This window comes from Mus musculus, chromosome 17 (assembly GCF_000001635.26).
Source record: "Mus musculus strain C57BL/6J chromosome 17, GRCm38.p6 C57BL/6J".
Taxonomy (NCBI): Eukaryota; Metazoa; Chordata; class Mammalia; order Rodentia; family Muridae; genus Mus; species Mus musculus.
In genome coordinates this window covers 6,057,955-6,079,806 of record NC_000083.6, presented here as the reverse complement: position 1 = coordinate 6,079,806, position 21,852 = coordinate 6,057,955, and the positions used below count along the sequence as shown (strand labels likewise).

Genomic DNA, 21,852 nt, shown 5'->3' with positions numbered 1-21,852 from the left:
ACACCCTAGTAGGTGGGGCGACTCTCTGGGGCGGGCCCTAAGGGCGGGGTCAAGCCCTCAGAGGCGGGGTCACGTGCTCACTGCCGCTGGGTTAGGGCGCAGGTTACTAGTGGTGGCGGAGGGTGAGCTCTGTAGCCGGCGGAGTCCACCGCGAGCCGTCCGGGCTGCCAGAGTCATTGCGCCGGCAGGTAGGACGGGCGAACGGACAGAAGGACGGACGGAAGGGAGGGAGGGCAAGGGCGTCGCCGCAGCCCCAGGAGAGGAGGGCGGTAGTCCTGCACAGACACTAAGGTCGCGCGGTCTCGGAGGGACCCGATGACTCGCCGCGGCACCACGGATTTTTGTCTTTTTCTTGATTGGTCACTGCGCCGCGCTGGTTGCCCCTGAGGCTTGGAGGAGAGCACCTGCATGGAAGGTGCACTGTCCTGGGCTCTGTGTTCTCATAAGCCACACCTGAGTCGGACACATCTTGCTCTTCTCCGACCTGGGAGATTGAATAGTTGGAATGCTGATAGGTTTTCTAATCCCAGTAACCGTCATTTTAAGCTGAAGGCCTCCGGAAAGTTCTGAAGTTAATCCTATTCCCAAATTCTGATCTGTAGTCTTAATGGAGCTGAGTTCTCAGCAGTTGAGACAGGAGGTAGTTTTAGCTTCTTGATCCTTAGGTTAAATTGTATTTCCACATTTAAGCTCATGCTGATATTTGCTTTACACGTCTCATCTTCCTTTAGCCAGTTTCACCCTTCCACCTGTTTCCCTCACAGCTCCTCAAACTTCTCTTTTAAAGAATGTATTTATTACATATATGTATGCATGTATGTATGTACGTGGGTCGGGTGTGTGATGTGTGTTCACCAATGCAGGAACGGTCAGAGGACAGTTGGAAGGAGCCCATTCTCTTCCTGCATGTGAATCCCTGGGCTGGAACTCTGTCCATCAGGCTCTGCACAAGAGTGCCGTGTTTGCTGAGCCATCTTACCATCCCTGGGCCCTCTTGTTAGTTCATTCCCACATCTACTGTACCCCGCTCCTTTTTTATTGTTGCCGTTGCTTATTTATTTTTGTAGAAACGCTGATTTTTTTCATTCTTCTTTCACGTAATTTAAGAGGCTTCAGACCTCTTTACCATAGTTAGTGGTACCTAAAGGGCCAGTCACTTCAGAACAATCTGCCTGTGACCTGAAGTGTCCACAAAGGGTACAAGCGTTTAAATTTCACAATGCATTAGACAAGCAGAAGTGAGGTCTAAGTACCATTTTACCCAGGAGATTAAAATATTTGGAAATGCAGGCAGCACTAGTCATTATTAAAATATAGACGGAGGGAGTAGTTTTGTTTGCCTGCACTAAGTGAGCACAGTTATACTCAAATGAGCCACTATGGCATTTTCGGACATAGAGATAACAAACCTCATTACCATTTCTGCCCCTTCACCACCTCCTCTTCCTGTCATCACCTTGGGAGTCCATCTTTCTCTCTCTCATGCCCCCCCCCACTCTCTCTAAATTACAGAGAGAGCACGTGCAGTATTTGTCATTGTGGGCCTAGCTTATCCACTTAGCATCATTGCTGCCTCTTCCATGTTCCTCAGGTGATGACTTTGCTTTCTCCTCTATGGCTGAATGAGACTCTAGCATTTTCTTTATCTGTTTGCTCTACTGGACACCTAGGCTGATTTCACAGTTGGCTACCACGAACAGTGTATCAGTAAACCGCTCATGTGCTAGTATCTCTGGATCAAGCCGAGTTTGACTCTTGGTTATAGACTCAGAAGTGGTGCGGCTGGATCATATTGTAGGTCTAAAAGGGAGTATTACTTTAGACTTGGGACCCATTTCCACCTAGGCACAGGAGCCTCCTTCCAGTTCTTTAACTGCTCTGCACCCTCCTGTCTCCCCACGCAAGACAGCTGTCCATCATGTGAACTCTGCTTCTGTCACACTTAGGGGGAACCGTGAACCCCACTCTCTTAAAGCTTCCCCAAGTTTAATCTTCCCAAGAGCCTTTGCTTTGCTTGTTTTCTTTTGGTTATATTTGCCTCTTTGAAAAGTCAGTCTTCTGGCTGGGCAGTGGTGGTGTAGGCCTTTAATTCAGCACTCGAGGGGAATCTCTGAGTTCAAAAAGGAGTTCCATAACTACCAGGGCTGTTACACAAAGAATCTTTCTCTCACGAGAAACAAAAAGCAAAAGCAAGAAAGAAAAAAAATCAGTCGTCCAACTCTCAGCTGACTTGTGCATGAACTCTGCTGTTGAGCTGCGGGTTCTGGACTCAGGCCTGCACGTTAATTACCTGTGAGTAACCTGAACTCCACCTGGCAAATGCATATGGTTCCTTTCTCTTACGTTTGCCTCAACCCCTTTTTGCTTTTCTACTGACTGAAATCCTCTAGACATCTCTGAGCACGTGGTGGTTACCAGACACTCTTCTGGATGCTTGTGGTGCAACGGTGAAGACAGAATTAATTTAACTGGGAACAGAGATAGTCTCTCTATAAACAGATACGCAGAGAGCTGCCAAGATGGGGATGCGATATGGCTGGGGGGTTACTTTGGTTAGGAAGTATCAGCAATGGATTGCCGACAGGAAGATTTTGACATTGAACTTCTTTATAGCAGCACTAATGACCAGGAATTTTAGTGATAGGGACACTATTCATGACAGCACTCAAAACTAAAGGTGTCTAAATATGCATCACATTAAAGATGTGAGATTCTGAGCCAAGCAGTGGTGGCGCACGCCTTTGATCCCAGCACTCGGGAGGCAGAGGCAGGCGGATTTCTGAGTTCGAGGCCAGCCTGGTCTACAGAGTGAGTTCCAGGACAGCCAGGGCTACACAGAGAAACCCTGTCTCGAAAAAAACAAAACAAAACAAAAACAAACAAACAAACAAACAAAAAAGATGTGAGATTCTGGGCTGGAGAGATGACTCAGCAGTTAAGAACACTGGTTGCTCTTCCAGAGGACCTGAGTTCAATTCCCAGCAAGCACATGGTGGCTGATTATATATTATATATAATATATGTAATAAACAAATCTTTTAAAAAACCCACTTGAGGCTGCAAATGGATTCCCTCAGAGTTGTCAGTAAGGACGACAATGTGTCTTGTAACACTGGGCAGATGCAGCCATGTGTCTAGGAATCTGCATTTTATTAAAAATCGGTGAATTGGGGGCTGGTGAGATGGCTCAGGGGTAAGAGCACCCAACTGCTCTTCCAAAGGTCCGAAGTTCAAATCCCAGCAACCACATGGTGGCTCACAACCACCTGTAACAGAGATCTGATGCCCTCTTCTGGAGCGTCTGAAGACAGCTACAGTGTACTTACATATAATAAATAAATAAATCTTTTTAAAAAAAATCGGTGAATTGGCTTTGTTTCCCCTCTACCTTTCTTACAAGGACCACCTGCCTGCTGGCCTGGAACTCTGTGTAGCCCAGACTAACCTTAAACTCACAGAGCTCCACCTACCTCTGTCTCACAGTGCTGGATCTCAGGTGCGGCTTATATAAACAGATCTGTTTAAAACTATTAACATTGTATAACTAACTGACAGCATCACACACGTTCAGAGTCTTGCTGTGGCCCCTACTTCCATCCTCTCAATAGCATGAGTTGACAGAACCAGCAAGAGGAGGAAACCTGAGAAACGCTCACAGTTCGCCCTAGTAGACATTTGTAGAACACGCTACCTGTTCTTTCCAAGTACATCTGGGGCGGTCATCAAAATAGGGCCCGTTCTGTGCCCTAAGACAGACCTGGTGCGATTTGCAAGAGTTGAGCTTTTAACCATTGTGGAATTAGGTTAAGAATAATATAGAAATTGGGAGAAATCTAAAATATTTGAGAATTAAATTCCACTTTTTATGGGTTAGCTGAGCTTTGATAGGATAGTCTTTAAGGACTGTATTCTAGGACACAGGCTGGAAAGTGTCTTCTTATGAAACCAAGGAAGCAGGTGAAACTTGGTTTTACCATCAGCACAAGTAAATGGACATTTACTTGAACTCTGAGTGTGTGTACCTGTGTGTGTGTGTGTGTGTACCTGTGTGTGTGTTTACCTGTGTGTGTGTGTGTGTACCTGTGTGTGTGTACCTGTGTGTGTACCTGTGTGTGTGTGTGTGTGTACCTGTGTGTGTACCTGTGTGTGTGTGTACCTGTGTGTGTGTGTACCTGTGTGTGTGTGTGTGTACCTGTGTGTGTGTGTGTATACACACATGAGCACAGTGGTGTGGATGTCAATGACCAGCATCCTTAACCACCCTCCACCTTCTTTTAAGAAAATCCACATCCCTAGTTTATTTAGTATTTCTGTGGGGTTGGGGAGAGAACATGTCCACAGCAGCTGAGGGTCAGAGGGTAGCATTTAGGGGTCAGTTCTCTCTTTCCACTGTGTGGATCTCCAGGATTGAACTTGGCATTAAGCTCGGTCCAGGTACCTTTACCAACACTGGATGATTTCCTTTGCTCCATCTTATTTTTTGAGACAAGGTCTCTCAACAAACCTGGGTTTCATCATTTTGGCTAGTCTTGCTGGTCACCACCAAGCGCCAGGAAACCTCCTACTTCTGCTTCTGCTTCCACAGCGCTGCTGCCCCAAGCTTGTAACATGCACGCTAGGGATCCAAACTCGGGGCCTCGGCGTTTCTTGCAAGCATTTCACCAGCTGAGCCATCTCTTCTCCCTTGGAAATGGAAACTCTCTTAAGTCCATAGTCTAAGCCCATCAATTTGAAGTATGTGTGATAGTCCAGTCAGATCTTTGACACATCGTAGATGAGAGCACACAGGACTCTGCCACAGGAAACAGTCCCACAAGATGAGCTCGTGATCAAAGATTGTAAAGCTTAGTCAGACAAATTACCTCAAGGGCTCGGCACAGAAATGGAGTTTCAACACAGAGACTTTTATTTATAAAAAGTGCTCAGGAGGCAGAGGCAAGTGGATTTCTCTGAGTTCAAGGCCAGCCTGGTCTACACAGTGAGTTCTGAGACAACCAGGGTTATGTAAGAGACCCTGTCCCAGACAGTTTATAAAATATCAAGAAATCTTTAGAAACTGTGTGCATTGGCTCATTGCAGCAGCGTGGACCATACCAAGGCCTAATGGCCCACACTGCCATTTATTACTTAGCAGGGAGAAGAGGTAGAGGGTCAGTTAGGGCTGCTTAGACTAGAGCTACGGTGCTTGCCTGGCAGTCAGTGATGGTTGTCAGCTCGCGTTCATTAGCTGCCTTAGAGGGAATTTTCTGCATCTCTCCATGGATGTTGGGCCTTCATTTATACAGATGCATTGTATTGAATTTACTTGAATTTTCCTGGTTTCCTATTAATTACCACTTACAATTGAACACAACTCAAAGAATAATGAAAGTGCCAGCACGCTTTACTAAAGTCTGGTTTGTTTTCAGGGGTGAATCCCTTAAGGTGTTAATTTTTTTTTCTCGGTTTTTTGAGTAATCTGACTGCGAGTGTCCTACTGTGATGAAATGTCCTTAGGGTCAAAGGAAAGGTTTCAAATATATACTAAATTAACCTTGTTTCAATTACTTTCCAATACAGGATGTCCCTGGCTGCCTACTGTGTCATCTGTTGCAGGAGGATAGGATCCTTTGCTCCCCGATCAAAAAGTCGCACGCCCTGGAGAAATATCCGTGAGTACAGTTCCAGGCCTCCGGTCTCTCATAGGAATAGTGGTGGGGCTGCAGCCACTTTCCTGGAAAGCACTGCCAAGCCAGTAGTCAGCGCTGAGTCTCTCGTTTGCTCATGTCTTTCTGGACTAATGACTTGCACTAAGTGTGCAAGTCCAGAGACATACATGAGCCAATCAGTTGTTCATCTTTCGATTCTTAATTATGACCATGTTCTCATTCAGCACACATTTACTTAGCTCTTGCAGAGTCAGGTACCTCTGAACACAGTGCTGAGCAAGGAGACTGTCCTTCTGTCCTGTGGAGGCATGGGAGGGATCCGGCCTCATCTCCCCCACACCTCAGGCATGGATCTGCCCTGATTCATCCCACATGGTTGCCCAGCTCTGTTCCCAGAACTTTCCCTGACCAGCTAGGCCATGCAGAGCCACCAGTCGCCATGCAATAGAGTCAGCATAGAACCTGGCTAGTTATCTGGCTCCTCCCATGGATAATCTCCGATGGCAGTGTCATGTTCCTTACTCTACCTCATTGCCATCTGCGGCATGCGGGTGGTGCTCCAGCCATGCTTGTTGAGCAGAAGGATCAAATAACATTCCTCCTCCAGCTCTGATTGTTTTGTCTGTGCACCCCTCATTTATCTGACAATAAACATTTACGACTGTCTTCCGTGCACCAGGAAGTCCCTGTCTTTACGGTGTTTCCTTTGACAGACCTGTTGGAATTGGGTGGGTTGAGCATGCCTTTAATCCTAGCGCTCTTTCTTAGAGAAGCAGGTGGATCTCCTGGAGTTTGGGGCCGCCCTAAGCACAGAACGCGGGCTAGCCAGGATTGCACAGTCAGACCCTGTCTCCCCAAACAATACAAAACAAAAATATCTGTTGGGCTGACACGGAGGTTTAGTGTGTAAGAATGCTTACTGTGCAAGCATGAGGACTTGAGTTCAAATCCCTAGCACCCACATAAGTTAAAAAGCTGGTGTAGTACACGCACGGTAACTCCAGCACTGAGAAGTGTGCAGTAGAGGTAAGGGGATTGCTGACTGCCAGCCGAGCTCCAGGGCCTGTGAGAGACCCTTGTCCACAGAACAAAGCAGAGAGTGACAGAGCAGGCCTTCAGGCAGCATGCATGGGCCTGTGTACCTGTGCACGAGAGAGCGCATGCACGCGCGCACGCACCCGCGCACACACTCACACACACACTCACTTACTCATGCATGCGCCTATTTTTGCAGTGTATTCTTTTTTTATCCAGGGAATTGTGACTCTGAATTGTAAATATAAAAGGAGCAGGGGCAATAAAGCCTAGGGAAGGCTCCTCTCTTTGCTTCTCTCGGTATTGCTGGCCCCGTGAACTGCAGAATGTCGCATTTACTTTTAGTGGAGGAGAACAGAGAGGAAAGGCCATGAAGATGGAGAAGAAGCAGTCTAGGAAGCTGGGATAGAGCTCAGGGGAAGAGCGTGTGCCTAAAGCCCACTAGCGCCTGTGTGATGCCCAGCGTTGAGAGAGGCACAGGAGTCTAGTAGGAGGCACAGGCAGTAGCAGCAGCGAAGGAAACACTGACCGCTCCATGTTGAGGGCTAGAGAACACCAGAGAGCCATCATGGAATCAGACTATCCCTGAGAGTCACAGTCAGCAACTCTGTGCTTGCCTCTGCAGACCTCCTCGTCCCTGTGGCAGACATGTGGAGGCCTGGGAGTGCCTGGGGAAGTGTCTCCTCCTCTACATTTCCACAAGTGTCTGACTTTAGTACATGGCCAGCCTTCCTGCTCAGCAGTCCAGGATTGGATAGGCACCTGTCTGCCAGTAATATATATATATATGTATATGTGTATACACACATATACACACATACATATATATATATTTTAATGTTTCCAAGGTCCATCAAAAGCTTATATTCTTGTTGCCAGTATTTTAGATGGGGCTATGAAATCTCTGCTGCTTAAGCAAGGACAGTGTGATTATTTGGGAGAAAAGCCATTCATGTCCCCACTCGAGAGTCCCTCAGTGACAGTACTGGGAAGCTTGGTGACCCCACCGGCCCCACCTTGCCTCTGACTGCAGAAGCTCCTGCGGTTACACTTGGTGGACCCGTGGTGATCCTGGTTGCATAACTTTGCCTGGGACATGAGTTCTTTTGATTTGGTTTATGGTAACACAACAGGAGCTTAAAGGATGAGTGTGTAAGCCATGAGTATAAATCATGTTTTACTCAGTACTGCCAGTGGACTGATGGTCACTGATAATAAGTATAATATGTAATGTGATCTCTTTCTCTTTGAAGGAAATATAATAAGATTTACTGGATCCCTCATTGTAGGGTAAGTACTGATGCTCACTCTCCAGTTTTAATGGCTTCATGATACTGTTGTTGGAAATCTTAACAGAAGAGACTTGTAGCGAGCACAGAGTGCCCATGGGATGTGGAATGTCAGAAGGTTGAACGTGCCTCCATAGAGGAATGTATGTGAACATAAATATGAATAACGGCATTGCATGTCATAGATTCAAACTAAAGATGTCATGAGTGTCCATTTGCAGGGCAGTGGATAAATAAGTTGTGGGAAGTGTATTTGTGTTGTGAGGGAACTGTACATAAAGACAGTAGTGTGAATGAGTGGCAGGAATATAAGACTAAATAAAAGAACACATCTAGCCTGAGTCTATGTACACAAAGCTTAAAGTCAGGTCAAACCAATCACGTGTTTAAGTATGTGCACTTAGGCAGCAGATCCACGACGTGAGACAGGGAGGTTGTGATTATTGCTGCTGAGAGAGAGAACGCACTGGGACGTTTGGGGTTGTTCACCTTGTGTTTCTTGTTTGGATATAATCATGTGACCACTTGCTCAGTGTTTGTGTGTGTGTTTGTGTGTGTGTGTGTGTTGGTTGGGTTTTTTGAAGACAGGGTTTCTCTGTGTAGCCCTGTCTGTCCTGGAACTTGCTCTGTAGACCAGGTTGGCCTCGAACTCAGAGATCTACCTGCCTCTGCCTCCTGAGTCTGGGATTAAAGCCGTGAGCCACCACTGCCTGGCTCACTTGTTATTTTAAACTGAGATAGCCACCACTGCCTGGCTCACTTGTTATTTTAAACTGAGATGAACATATACACATATGTACATATGTGTGTTTACATACATGTAAAGTGACACTTGCACATTACTGTATGCTAGTTTCCTAGTAAACTAGAAAGCAGTTCACTGTGAAAAGCTCCTGGGTCATATTTAGATCCTCGTTTGTGAGGAACTTTTTATTTCTTTTTTAGGGGTTCTCTATTTATTACATATGAAGTGCTGGCCCTGAAAAAGTCTTTAATGTTGGACACTCAGGTGGTGGAACGAGAAAAAATGAAGTCTTACATCTATGTGCACAAAGCTCCTGTAGACAGGTTAGACAACCGTGGTAAGTTTCATGCTACATCAAGTTTAGAAGTGGGTCTGTTTTGAGTACAGTTTCGACAAGTAAGCTCAGCATTCTGAAAGGATCAGCAGAGCCTGTTGGAGCCAGGTTCCCAGGTGTCTTTCTTAGTTTTGGCTCTATGCAGTGAAGAAAGACCATGACCAAGACAACACTTACAAAAAGAAGCATTGAAATGGGGGGTTCCTTACAGTTACAGAGGCTTAGACCATTGACATCATGGCTAGGAGCATGGCAGCATACAAGCAGGTGCTGGAGCAGTAGCTGAGAGCTATATCCTGATCTGTAGCCAGGCAGAGATTGAGCCAGGCATGGACTCTTTGAGACATCAAAGCCCACCCCCAGTGGTATACTTCCTCCAGCAAGGCTGCACCCACTCTACAAGGCCACACCTCCTAATCCTTCCAATTCTGTCAGAGTCCCACTCCCTGGTGACCAAGCATTCAAATATATGAGCCTATGGGGCCACTGGTACTGAAACAACCACACCAACCATTAACTGATGACCAGATTTGGGGCTTCTGTGTTTCCCCAGGTCTTTAGCTCCTTTAGAACAAAGGACTGGCCTTGTCCTTGTGTCCAACTTTGGTTCCCCTGTGCCCTGGGAGCCATTAGCTCAGTTTTGCAAATGTTTGCTTTTGCCATTCAGCTCAGAGACTATCATAGTGTAGGGGTGACTCATGCAACTGAGCTCAAGAAACAGATTGAGAAACGTGGATACAACTTATTTATTGCTGTTGTCTCTTACGAATACTGAGCGGTCGGTCCATGTGAGTTGGGACATCCCCTCCTCCATGTCAAGGTTGTATGCTGGCCTCTTCGCTCTTCGGTAGATGAGATTTTGGCTCAGAGGAGGTCTCTTCAGCTCTGGGCATCTTGTCGAGCACTCAATCTACTCTGCTGAGAACCGCAGCCTTGATGAACCTGTGAGCAGGTTACAGCCCCTGCACGGGTGTGCTTCAGCATCCATCAGGGCTACTCAGTTTCAGTGTGAAGATTGTTCCCTGTCTTGTAATTTACCTGTCTGCTGAGGCTCAAGCTCATTCTTAAAGTGTTTTCCAAGTTCTGTTCTAGGTCAGCTTGTGTTCCTCATGAGACCTGCTAGAGATATTTTCTCACCTTGTTCCCTTTCTCTCTGATCTTGTTCTGAGTCCAAAGCATTCTGTGTTCCCATGACAAACACAGTGGAAATGTGTTGCCACTTACAGCGGCAATAAGAGGTCGCGGGTGGGATTATTTTTATGTTCTTTGTGATAAACTTTGGAGCCTACTTTATATATTTCTTTTTCAAGTGTTAGAGCATGATATCAAAAGTACACATTTGGTCTTATTTGCTGCCATCATTTTAGGGATTGTTTGGCAGGCAAGAAAAGAACTTCACAGAGCAGTAAGAAAACTGTTGGCGGCAGCAGCCAAGGTACTGCGGAGCCCATTTGCTGGTATGTGTAGTCACGGGTTCTCATTAGTGGTCTGAAAGTCGCGTGGGCGAGCAGCCAAGACTGGAACAGACTCTGAAACTTTACTAACTATAAGAAGCTGGCTGAAGAGCCTGGCGGTGGTGGCGCACGCCTTTAATCCCAGCACTTGGGAGGCAGAGGCAGGCGGATTTCTGAGTTCGAGGCCAGCCTGGTCTACAAAGTGAGTTCCAGGACAGCCGGAGCTACACAGAGAAACTCTGTCTTGAAACAAACAAACAAGCAAACAAAGAAGCTGGCAGAAGAACTTCCTCTTTGCGATGTTTAATTTCACAGCTTAAAGACTTTGGACAGTTTTTGTGTCTTTAATGTTAAGTAACTGCTGAGAGTGAATATTCTTTGATAAAATGGTTAGAATTTAAAACTTGTAAGAAAATCACTCCCGTGTTTTCTCATATTATTAAATCTCCAATTTGGAGTTAGCTCTAAAATGCTGTCCTGACCAGGCATAGTTGTTAATCTCACTACTCAGGAGGAAGAGGCAGGCTAGTCTCTGAGTTTGAGGCCAGCCTGGTCTACAGAGTGAGTTCCAGGACAGCCAGGTTCAAAGGAACCTGTCTTAAACAACCAAAAGGGAACAATGAGAAGCTGGCCTAGTCTCCTCCTCACAGGGCTGACATCATGGAGAATATGCAGGACAACTTTCTAGAATCAAGGGAGACTACAGAGAAGTTACCAAGTCCTGCTTTAAAACATCTTTAAAGACATTTTACAGTGAATATTTGAATGTGGAGTTTGCCTGGATTTTTGATTTTTTGTGAGTGCTCTTGGATATAATAATAACATCATGATATTTGTTTGTTTTTTGAAACAGAGTTTCTCTACATAGTCATGGCCATCCTAGAACTCACAGAAATCCACCTGCCTCTGCCTCTTGTGTGACCCAACAATAAATTTGTTCTTAGGAGATGCAGATTGAATCTGAAAGGGTTAAAAGTTGTCATGTCTGCATAGGTGGCTTACATGCACGCAGGTGGCTCAGTATGGCAGAGTGACAGTTGCTGCTGCTAGCTGGAACAAGCATGTGGTTTTTTATATTACATCTGCTTCAAAAATTTTTTAGTGGAAAAGAGAATTACCATATAATAAAAGTTATAGAATATTAAATAAATAAGTACACATATAATACATGTTGTAAATATAAAAATATGATATGACAGAGCTAAGATCAAACGCTAGGTCACTTGTATCTGCTTTTAATGTTCCCGTTACAATTCCCAACTATTTACAGATTACCATCCAATATAACAGTGAATATTAAAATATTTTGGAGCTAGGAAGATGGCTCAATCAGTAAAGTGTTTTTCCTTCATGTGTGAGGATCTGAATTTAGATAACTTAGAACCTACATTAAAAACCAGTGCATAATTACAGCGGGAGCCTGTAATCTCAGCGCTTGGGAAACAGAGATAGGAGGGTGTGTGGGGCTCACTGGGCAGCCAGCCCAGCAGACCTGGTGAGCTGCTTCCGTGAGAGACTCTGACTCAAAGATATGAATGCATGCGGTGCACGCACACAAATGCGCACATGTGCATGTGCCACACATACACACAGACGCTGTCTTACCTGTTTATGCTGTGGTCTGTCATATTCTTTTTGCAGACTCTTTCAGCACAGTTGACATAGAAGATCATGACTGTGCAGTGTGGCTGCTCCTGAGGAAGAGCCGGGAGGACGATCTAGCTGCACGGCTGCAGGCCGTGCGTGAAATGTCAGAGGCTCACCACTGGCATGGTAATGAGCACCTCAGATTGTGCTTAGCCTCCTTGTGTTCTCTGCTGAATGCGAGAAGATATGCTGTAGGGAAGGAAGAAGATTCAGGCCGTCTACATATGAGACCATACAAGGAAGGGAAAGGATTCCGAAGTCTTAATATGAAAACCTACACAACAAACATGCACACATACCTACACACACACACACACACACACACACACACACACACACACACACACACACCTACACACTCAAACATTTGAGGAAAAAGTATCAGGATAAACTGGAAAACCTGCTAAGTAGTGAACAATACTTGGGAAATTTGAAGTTACAAAGTTGTAGAATAGTTAAGAATTAGGGTACTTGCTAGGCAGTGGTGGTGCATGCCTTCAAAGTGAGGTGAACGCCCACCATATTCCTGGGAAGCCAGATCAGCCTGGCTGTGCGCAGCCGGGCACTTGTGTACAAGATGGTTTATTATGTTTTAAAATATTGGGGGTCAGCCGGGCGGTGGTGGCACACGTCTTTAATTCCAGCACTTGGGAGGCAGAGGCAGGCGGATTTCTGAGGTCAAGGCCAGCCTGGTGTACAGAGTGAGTTCTAGGACAGCCAGGGCTACACAGAGAAACCCTGTCTCGGAAAAACCAAAGAAAGAAAAAAAAAGAATTGGGGTGCTTTCAAGTAGTTGTTTACTTAATCTTGTGATAACTTTAAGTTAATCTTGATGTTAACAAAAACTGTATTTTTACTACAGACTACCAGTACAGGATAATTGCTCAAGCCTGTGACCCGAGGACCCTTATTGGTTTGGCACGAAGCAAAGAAAGTGATCTTCGGTTTTTTCTCCCACCCCCTCCTTTGCCTTCTTTAAAAGAAGTAAGCAAGCATGTTAATAAGGGAGTGGAAGCACATGCTCCTAGTGTGGGTTCCGATAAGCTTCCATGACAAGCTGGTGTCTGATTTTGCAGAGCAGGTGAACTGGACACAAAGCAGAAGTCTGGGTCCTCACAAGGGCTGTTTCTGTGATGTTTACTGCCTTTGTGGGTGGAGAGAGTCTGTTCTCGGTAACTCCGCAGCATGTCAGCATCCAAAAGAGGGGGCCTTGCACAAACTTTTTTTTGTTACTGCTTTAAGAATTATTTTCTCTTTAATTATGTGTGTGTGCCTGAATGTGGGTGTGTGCATGTGAGTGTTAGTGTATGGGAGGTCAGAAGAGGGCAGCAGATCCTGGGAGCTGGAGTTAACAGGTAGTTGTCAACCACCAGATCTGAGTGCTGGGAGCCAACTGCAGAAGCAGTGCATGCTCCTAACCTGAGTCACCCTGGCAGCCTGCCTTGCTGTGTTATAAAACAGGTATTTCTCAACTCGAGCTCTCCTGACATCCTAGATCACTAGCCTTTTACTGGGAGAGGCTGTTGTGCATATTCTAGCACATTTAGCAGCGTTCCTGGCCTCAGTTCCTAGGGTGACAGGAGTCCCCCAGATTGTAACAAAGAAAATTGTCTCCAGACATTGCTAAATACACTCTGGGGTTTAGAAATACCCTTGAGAATCATTGCCAGAAGCATGCATTTAAAAAAAAAAAAAAACTACACATACAGTATTCTACCTGTTTGTATGCCTGCACGCCAGAAGAGGGCGTCAGATCCCATTACAGATGGTTGTGAGCCACCACGGGGTTGCAGGGAATTGAACTCAGGACCTCTGGAAGAGCAGCCAGAGCTCTTAACCACTGAGCCATCTCTCCAGCCCCGGAAGCATGTTTCTTGAGCACCTTTTTTAGAAGAGAAAACAAAACTGAAATTTGATTTAAGCAATCATTAGAAAATAGGAATTGAATATAGAGGGTATCAGTTATAAAGAAAATGAAACACTAACACACTCCAGACTTAATGATATCCTTAGTAAGGGTACAGTTGATTTTGAGTCAAGATATCAAGAAGTCCTAAAGTAAACATTGAGTTATGATTTGTAACCGTCTTTGTGTGTGTGTGTGTATTTTTAAGACTTTATTTTATGAATATGTATGGGGCCTGCATATATATATGTGTATATATGCATATACCACATGTAGGCTGGGTGCCTGGAGAGACCAGAAGAGGGCATCCGGTCTCCTGGAACTGGAGCTGTAGGTGGTTGTGAGCCATCACGTGGGTACTGGGAACCAGACCCACATCCTCTGCAAAAGTGCTCTTAACTACTGAACTATTCCTCCAGCCCCTGTAGTATGTCTTTAATGCGTGTCATATGTGTAGTATGTAATATGTGGTAGCAGGGGTTGAAGCGTAGAACTAAAAATAAATGGTTATGTAACCTTCACTTTGGTGGGCGAGTATGCTCCACATCACAACCACTGGCCATCCTCTCTCCCTCCTTGCCTGTGTGTATATCCCGGCCCCCGCTCTTTGGAGGATCTTATACTCGGTTGTGGAGTTTGTGTCTAAAGACTTCCTCTGTGTTTTATTCCAGGACTCCTCCACTGAAGAGGAACTCAGGCATCTGCTGGCCTCTCTGCCTCAGACAGAGCTTGATGAGTGTCTCCAGTACTTTACATCCTTGGCTCTTAGTGAAAGCAGCCAGAGCCTGGCTGCACAGAAGGTCTGCTTACATCTTACTCAGCGAATGATCTGAGTGTTAACACTTTCCCAGGGCACTGTGCTGGGGCTAGCCGCTGGGCTCACTCATCTGCCCAGTGACAGACACTGTACTCCGCACTGGGCTGCATAGTGGTGGGAAATCCCCGAGAAAGGTAGACATAGATGTGTATAAGAAAGATTCAGGTTACCGGAGTTAGCTGGGCTTCTGAGCTCATTTACAGCGTTGTAGGAGCGACCTCTGGTATTGCACCTTGAGAGTCAATAGTCAGGTCTGCTGTACAGCTCAGTGACGGAGGGCTTGCCTAGCAAACTCTAGACAAGGGTTTGATCCTCAGCATTTGAGCTGATACGGCTATTTGGACCGAACCTGCCCTCCCTGACCCAGCCCTAACCTCTGATCTTCCTCTCAGAATGGTACAGCTTCTGCGAATTTGCTTAAGCCGCAGCCTAGCTAGCCCGCTCAGTCCTTTACATGCATATAGCTGTTAGCAGCTGCAGGTGTTGCAGTGGTTCACCTCCTGACCTGCTGCAGCGCTTGCTCTTGCACATCCTCTCTGCAGTGTGGGCTTCTCCTTCGCTTCCTCAGTAATCTTTAACTCCCCTCCAGACTCTTGAATTAGCTCCCTTTCAGGGCGTTGGTTCCCACTAACGCTGCTGTCGGCTCTCTCTCCTGATTGTGTGCTTCCCTGAACTTTTGGATAAACTGATTGTTTTCCAGAGAGTTCCACATACCAAGAATGATAGCTTTATTCCCACAGAGCAGGTTTTGTTTTCTTTCTCCTTGAAGTCTCTTGGTGATCTCCCTTTTGAAAGAATTCCATGAATGGACACATAAAACACAAGCAAAAATGATGTAAGCAAAGACAGATACAGAAAGACACAGACATACAGTCTGTGTGTGTGTGGCAGGAATGGGCAGAGGTAGTCATAGCATAGTAGTCTCTGTGTTGCAAATTTTAAGAAAGTGTTTGATTTCTAAGTCTGGTGGCATATTTGTGGTGTACAGTGGCCCTTTCCCTGTCTACACTGTAGTGGGTAAGGCCTCCCTTTTACAGAATTTATTCCCATGATCCTCTAGAAAACCCTACAAAGAGGACGATGTAGACCCTTTGCTGGTGCACATTTGTGGGGAAATGCCCTGGTGCCCTAGGTTTTGATATATCAAGAACAGCCCGTCCATGACGTCAAATGTTTAACCACAAATCGGCTTTCTGAACCTCAGGAGCACAGCTGCCAAGAAACAGCTGTCGCTTGCCTACCCCATGTCCAGTTCCTTTTCAAGACTGCTCAAGGACCATGGTTGATCTGACAGTCTGTTGGTTAAGACATTTTGTTAGTTTTAAATTGAGGTTTCACCCTGAAGTCTAGGGCCAGCATCTTACACAAAGCAGAGTGCATAACAGAGGCTGTAATAGGCTTCTCTTCTCTCAGCTCCACCACTCTGCTCTGTCTTCTGTGTAGCCCTTCATGGCAGGTTTTCCCATACCCTCTTAGAAGGACTTTTCAAGCCCTTGCTGTCAGTGGAGATCTCAGATGTAGCCAAAGTGAATCCTAAGAAGGCATCTTCACTGAGCACAGCGAGGGCCTGTCGGCTTTCTGTCCTCGCTCATCTCCTGAGTTTCATGTTCTCTCTCCAGTTCTAGCACCCAGGCTTTCTCTTGATTTCTTTTTTTCCTTAGAGCTTTTCTGTGTCCAATAGAATTTGAAGTATTTTATATGTTTTTACTAGATGCCTGAGGTTTCTCTCCAGTTCATCTTCCTCAGTGCAGCCAGACAGTCATAGGAACTGCTCTTGTCCCTGCATAAACCCCCCAGAGGCTTCCTGCTCCACGCTAAACCCAATCCCTTTTTAATGTTGAAGGCTTGCACAGACTAATTACGCACACGGTGCTTGCAGGTCAGAAGCCAGGGCAGCAGGAATGTGCAGTGACAGCTGTAGTGTGTGAAGCCTGCCATTGGCAAAGGCTGTGGGAGCTGATAGAGTTCTTTATATAGGGCAGAGGGCAGAGGGAAAAGTTGGGCTGCAACCTACCGTCTCATCAGCGGTGACAGTGCTTCTCAGCAGCCCAAGGTGTCGCCATCACCATGACTGGATAATGTCATAGTACCTAGCATCTGTTAGTACTCGCTACTCCTCATGATATATTCGTGTGTGTGTGTGTGTGTGTGTGTGTGTGTGTGTGTGTAGGACAATGTTAGGGATCTTCGGGTATTTCTTTTTTTTTTTTAAAGATTTATTTATTACTATATGTAAGTACACTGTAACTGTCTTCAGACACACCAGAAGAGGGCATCAGATCTCATTATGGGTGGTTATGAGCCACCATGTGGTTGCTGGAATTTGAACTCAGGACCTTCAGAAGAGTAGTCAGTGCTCTTAACCGCTGAGCCATCTCTCCAGTCCTATTTCTAACTTTTTAAAAAATTTTATGTACATTCATGCTTTGCCAACATGTATGTCCGTGTGAGGGTGTCAGATCCCCTGGAACTGGAGTTACAGACAGTTGTGAGCTGCCATGTGGGTGCTGAGAATTGAACCCAGGTCCTCTGGAAGAGTCAGAGTAATAGATGTGTACCACCTACCTATTTTTTATGTTGGTGCTGGGGATCTGAGCTCGGTTCCTCATGACTGCGTAACAAGCACTTTCCCCCCTCGCTATGCTACGCTACGCTACGCTACACTACACTACACTACACTACACTATTCTCCCAGTGAGCTTCACTTTCAGCTGGGAAGAATGAAAAGCCATCATGTCTTTAATACTTTTGCTTGGTGAATCTTTCCCCTTCACTTTTTGTATTTAGACTTTCAGTTGTCTCTGTTCTCATAATCATAATGTGTGACCTAGAAAATGCTGAGCGGGATGACACCAGGACACTTTGGCCAGGTGATAAAGAATTGACTTCAGCCGGGCGTGGTGGCGCACGCCTTTAATCCCAGTGCTCAGCAGGCAGAGGCAGGTGGATTTCTGAGTTCGAGGCCAGCCTGGTCTACAGAGTGAGTTCCAGGACAGCCAGGACTACACAGAGAAACCCTGTCTCGAAAAACCAAAAAAAAACCAATAAAAAAAGAATTGACTTCAGTGAGAGGACACAGAAGATGGCAGACTTGTTTTGGGAATCACTTGGTGTCTTTTCTATTCTAATACACAGTATAAGTTTCATAACATCCCCTTTAAGTTTCCAAAGTATTTTGAGACATTTACATACTTGAAATCTGTAATTTGTATGTAGTACACAGATTGTTAACAAGAAGATGGGTTTATAAAATCTTTGTCTTAACTTCAGGGAGGACTGTGGTGTTTTGGAGGAAACGGACTGCCTTACGCAGAAAGCTTTGGAAAGGTTCCCTCAGCCACAGTGGAAATGTTCTGTTTAGAAGCCATAGTAAAGCATTCGGAGGTAATTGCATTCCACAATAGAGCTTTTCATAGTTACTTGGGTATGAATTTGTTAGCGGGGGAGATATGGGGGGCATCTTAGAGGAGTTATGGGAAGCACAGTGAATATGATCGAAGTACATTGTCAAAGAATTAACAAAAATATTTTAGAATGCCACTAGAATTAATAATTTGGACTAAAACATACCTTTCATTTTATTACATTACATTTTATTCATTTTTATTCATTTTTAAAACCATTTATTAGTGTGTAGGTGCTTTGCCTGCATGTCTGCCAGTGCACCAGTGCATGCCTGGTGCCCTTGGAGGACAGAAGAGGACACTGGATTCCCTGTAACTCCAGTTACAGTGATGAAGCACCCACCATGGCGGTGCTGAGGACTGAACCTGAGTCCTCTGTAGGAGCGACAGACAGTGCTTTAAACCACTGTGCCATCGCTCCAGCCCTTATTACACATTCTAAACAACTCATAATCACATACAAGGAGTTCATGCTCTAAATGTGCCTTTTGTCTTTGGTTTGCGCTGTCTTTTCCTTTCCCAAAACTGTTTGACAGACAGCATTTGATAGTTAACTTCCATTAAGATAGCTGTCAGCTGTCAGCTGAAGGTAGAACTGATAGGAAAGGCAGCTCTTCCATGGCCAAGTATTCATAACCCAAGTTACGAGTCCTGGTAATTTCTAGGCATTCTGGCAAAGTGGTGCCTTTGCTTATTTATTTATTTATTTATTTATTTATTTATTTATTTATTTATTTATTTATTAGACAGGCTCTTGCTATGTATCCCTGTGTGTCTGTATGCCACCATGCCCAGCTATAGTTTGATTTAATAATAATTTTTAAAAAGACAAAAAGCCTGGTGACATCCACAAGTACAGTATAAGCACCACCTAGAAGCAGGTTGGGCACAGTGCCGAGATGATTTAACCTAAGCGGGTCTGGTGTGCAGTGCAGGAGATTGCATTTGTGGCTGGCATCCTTGACCACACCCTTGAGGTTCTGAACTCTTTAACCTGACTGAAGTGCATGGCTCTATGAGGTCATCTTTGCTTCTCACCTGTACAGTGGAAACTAAGCAGGAATGAGAGGAACTGTAGCCATCATAGCATGGGGGACTCACCTTGGGAGGTGTGAGGTGAACTGTGCGATGTGACGATGTAACATCTGTCACCTTGTGTTAGATACCCTCACACTGTGACCACATTGAAGCAGGCGGTGGCTTGCAACTCCTGCAGAGGCTCTACCAGCTTCACAAGGACTGCCCCAAAGTACAGAGAAACGTCATGAGGATCATCGGAAACATGGCTTTGAACGAGCATCTTCACCCTGCTATAGTCCACTCAGGTAACAGCTTTGTGTGCGTGCTCGGAGTGTGCCGGCGCATGGCTCGCTCTCGCACTCCCTTGCCTCAGTCTACATTATTTCTCAATAGACATAAAGCTCTGCTCAGGGTTTCTTGGGTCCTTTGCAGCATGCTGCTAGCGTTGTCAGCACTGCACACTAAGTAAGGACTCAGATGAAGAAGCAGGGAGGAGCTCAGGCTTTGATATGAAGTTTGTTGAGTTGTTGGCTCACATCTGTAACTCCAGTTCCAGGGGATCTGACACCCTCACACCAATGCACATTAAAACAAACAAACAAACAAACAAAACAACCCTAATAAACAAACAAACCCATCATGATCAGGGAACCTTAAGGGAGGAAGTTATTTGATGTACAGTTCCAATGGGATCAGACTCCAGAGGCATGGCAGCAGGAGAGGCAAGCTGAGAACACACACCCTGAGCTATAACCATGAAGCAGGAAGTGTGAACTAGGTGTGGAGTGAGACTGTAAACACCCAAGGCCACCCCAGAGATACACATTCTCCAGGAAGGCCGCACCTCCTGAACATCCAAAAACAGAGCCACCAACCGAGGACGAGTCGTTCAAATATATGAGACTGTAAGGGACATTCCCATTCAAACCATCACATATAAATACATACACACACATGCATATATATGTATATATACACATATATAAACGAGAGCATATAGATTCACGCATATCTACACATATATTAGAAACTATGAATTGACACTTAAAATCTTTGAATCAGCAGCTTTATTTATTATTTATTTATTCAGTGATGGGGTCTCTACCCCTGCCTGGCTGGGAATTCACTATGTATCCCAGGCTATTCTGGAACTCACAGATCTGCTGGCCTGGATGTTTTGGTTGCGTTAACTCTGTGCTGTGGGAGCCAGGAGACACTGGACCTACTGGAGCTGGAGATAACTGTGAGCTGACGTGTGGGTGCTGGGAATTGAACCCGTGTCCTCTGGAAGGGCAGCCAGCACTCTTAACATCCACTCTGTCTCTTCAATGCCAGATCGGTACGGTAGAGTTTAATTTGAATGAAATAAAATCCAGAAATCAGAAAACTTTGTGAAAGCATGAAATGATCAGTATATTACTCTGTTAGAACTAAGTGTGGCTTCTCTCACATCCACACGGTTTTACAGCTCTTGGGAGGCATCAGAGCTATTCTTTATTTTCCTTTCTCTTTCATATCATGAGTGCTCCCTTCTCTTTCTCCCTCCTCACCCCCAGGCTGGCCTTGAACTCACTCAGTAGCTGAGGTTGACCCTGATAGTCCTGATAGTCCTGTAATTCCACCTCTGCCTGCTGAGTTCTCGACCTATAACCAGGCAGCACCATTTTTTTTAAAAAAATATATCTTCTTAAGGCAGACATCTATATTTGATTTGAACCTTGCTTTTTCAGTTGTCTGAGTTGGAATAAGATTTTTAGTTTGTTGCTGGGCATGGTGGTGCACACCTTTAATCCCAGCACTCGGGAGGCAGAGGCAGGTGGATTTCTGAGTTCGAGGCCAGCCTGGTCTACAAAGTGAGTTCCAGGACAGCCAGGGCTATACAGAGAAACCCTGTCTCGAAAAAACAAAAAAAACAAAACAACAAAAAAAAGATTTTTAGTTTGTATCTGTGAAAGCCTGGGCCTTTCAGCAGACCCAGTATGCACACCTAGCCAACAGCTATTATTACACTCTCCTGTTCCTGGTGCAGATGTGCTAAGGACCCATGATGCTGGCAGGTCAGCTCCGTTAACAACAGTGCATTACCCTAGTCTCAACAATGGCCACAATAGACTCCCAGTGTTCTCAGTACCAAAAACATGGCATATGCAGCAATGTACACTGTATATATGTTTGAAACCAGTGCCGTGGGCTGGCAGGGTTGTTCAGTAGATAAGGATACCTCCTGCCAAGCCTGATGATGTGAGTTCTATCCCCAGAACCCAGAGCTGATTCCACAGACCGGCCTGCCCTGCAAATGCACCAATCGACATGCTCACATACACACAAAAACTCATGCTGCATACCGCTACAGACACACACACACACAAGTTTTATTTTTAAAATAAAATAAACAGTATGCCACAGGGCTGGAGAGATGGCTTAGTTTAATAAGGCTCACAACCAAAAAGACAAAAAAAAAATTACACTTGCAAGAAGAAATGAACAATTTGCAGAAAACCAAAGTTGCTGTTGCTATATCAAACTATGCCTGAACCCCATGTTATGGCAACA

General features: G+C 45.4%; 1 protein-coding gene across 8 annotated transcripts in view; it reads left to right on the top strand.

The window, feature by feature from the left end:
• Positions 1 to 17: 17 nt before the first annotated feature.
• Serac1 (serine active site containing 1) overlaps positions 18 to 21,852 on the top strand; it is a 39,219-nt gene continuing 17,384 nt past the window's right edge. For 2 of the 8 annotated variants that reach the window (XR_003952135.1, XM_006523235.4), the window contains exons 1-10: positions 18 to 188; positions 5,560 to 5,651; positions 7,937 to 7,973; positions 8,918 to 9,054; positions 10,419 to 10,508; positions 12,147 to 12,278; positions 13,015 to 13,136; positions 14,730 to 14,858; positions 18,146 to 18,259; positions 19,442 to 19,604. Coding sequence is in view for 7 of the 8 variants with exons in the window: in XM_006523235.4 (XP_006523298.1) it covers positions 5,561 to 5,651; positions 7,937 to 7,973; positions 8,918 to 9,054; positions 10,419 to 10,508; positions 12,147 to 12,278; positions 13,015 to 13,136; positions 14,730 to 14,858; positions 18,146 to 18,259; positions 19,442 to 19,604 (1,015 nt within the window). In the remaining variant the exon portion in view is untranslated. The remainder of the gene's footprint in view (positions 189 to 5,559; positions 5,652 to 7,936; positions 7,974 to 8,917; positions 9,055 to 10,418; positions 10,509 to 12,146; positions 12,279 to 13,014; positions 13,137 to 14,729; positions 14,859 to 18,145; positions 18,260 to 19,441; positions 19,605 to 21,852) is intronic. The other 6 variants (NM_001360148.1, NM_177311.4, NM_001111017.1 and 3 more) reach the window with 5 other exon arrangements.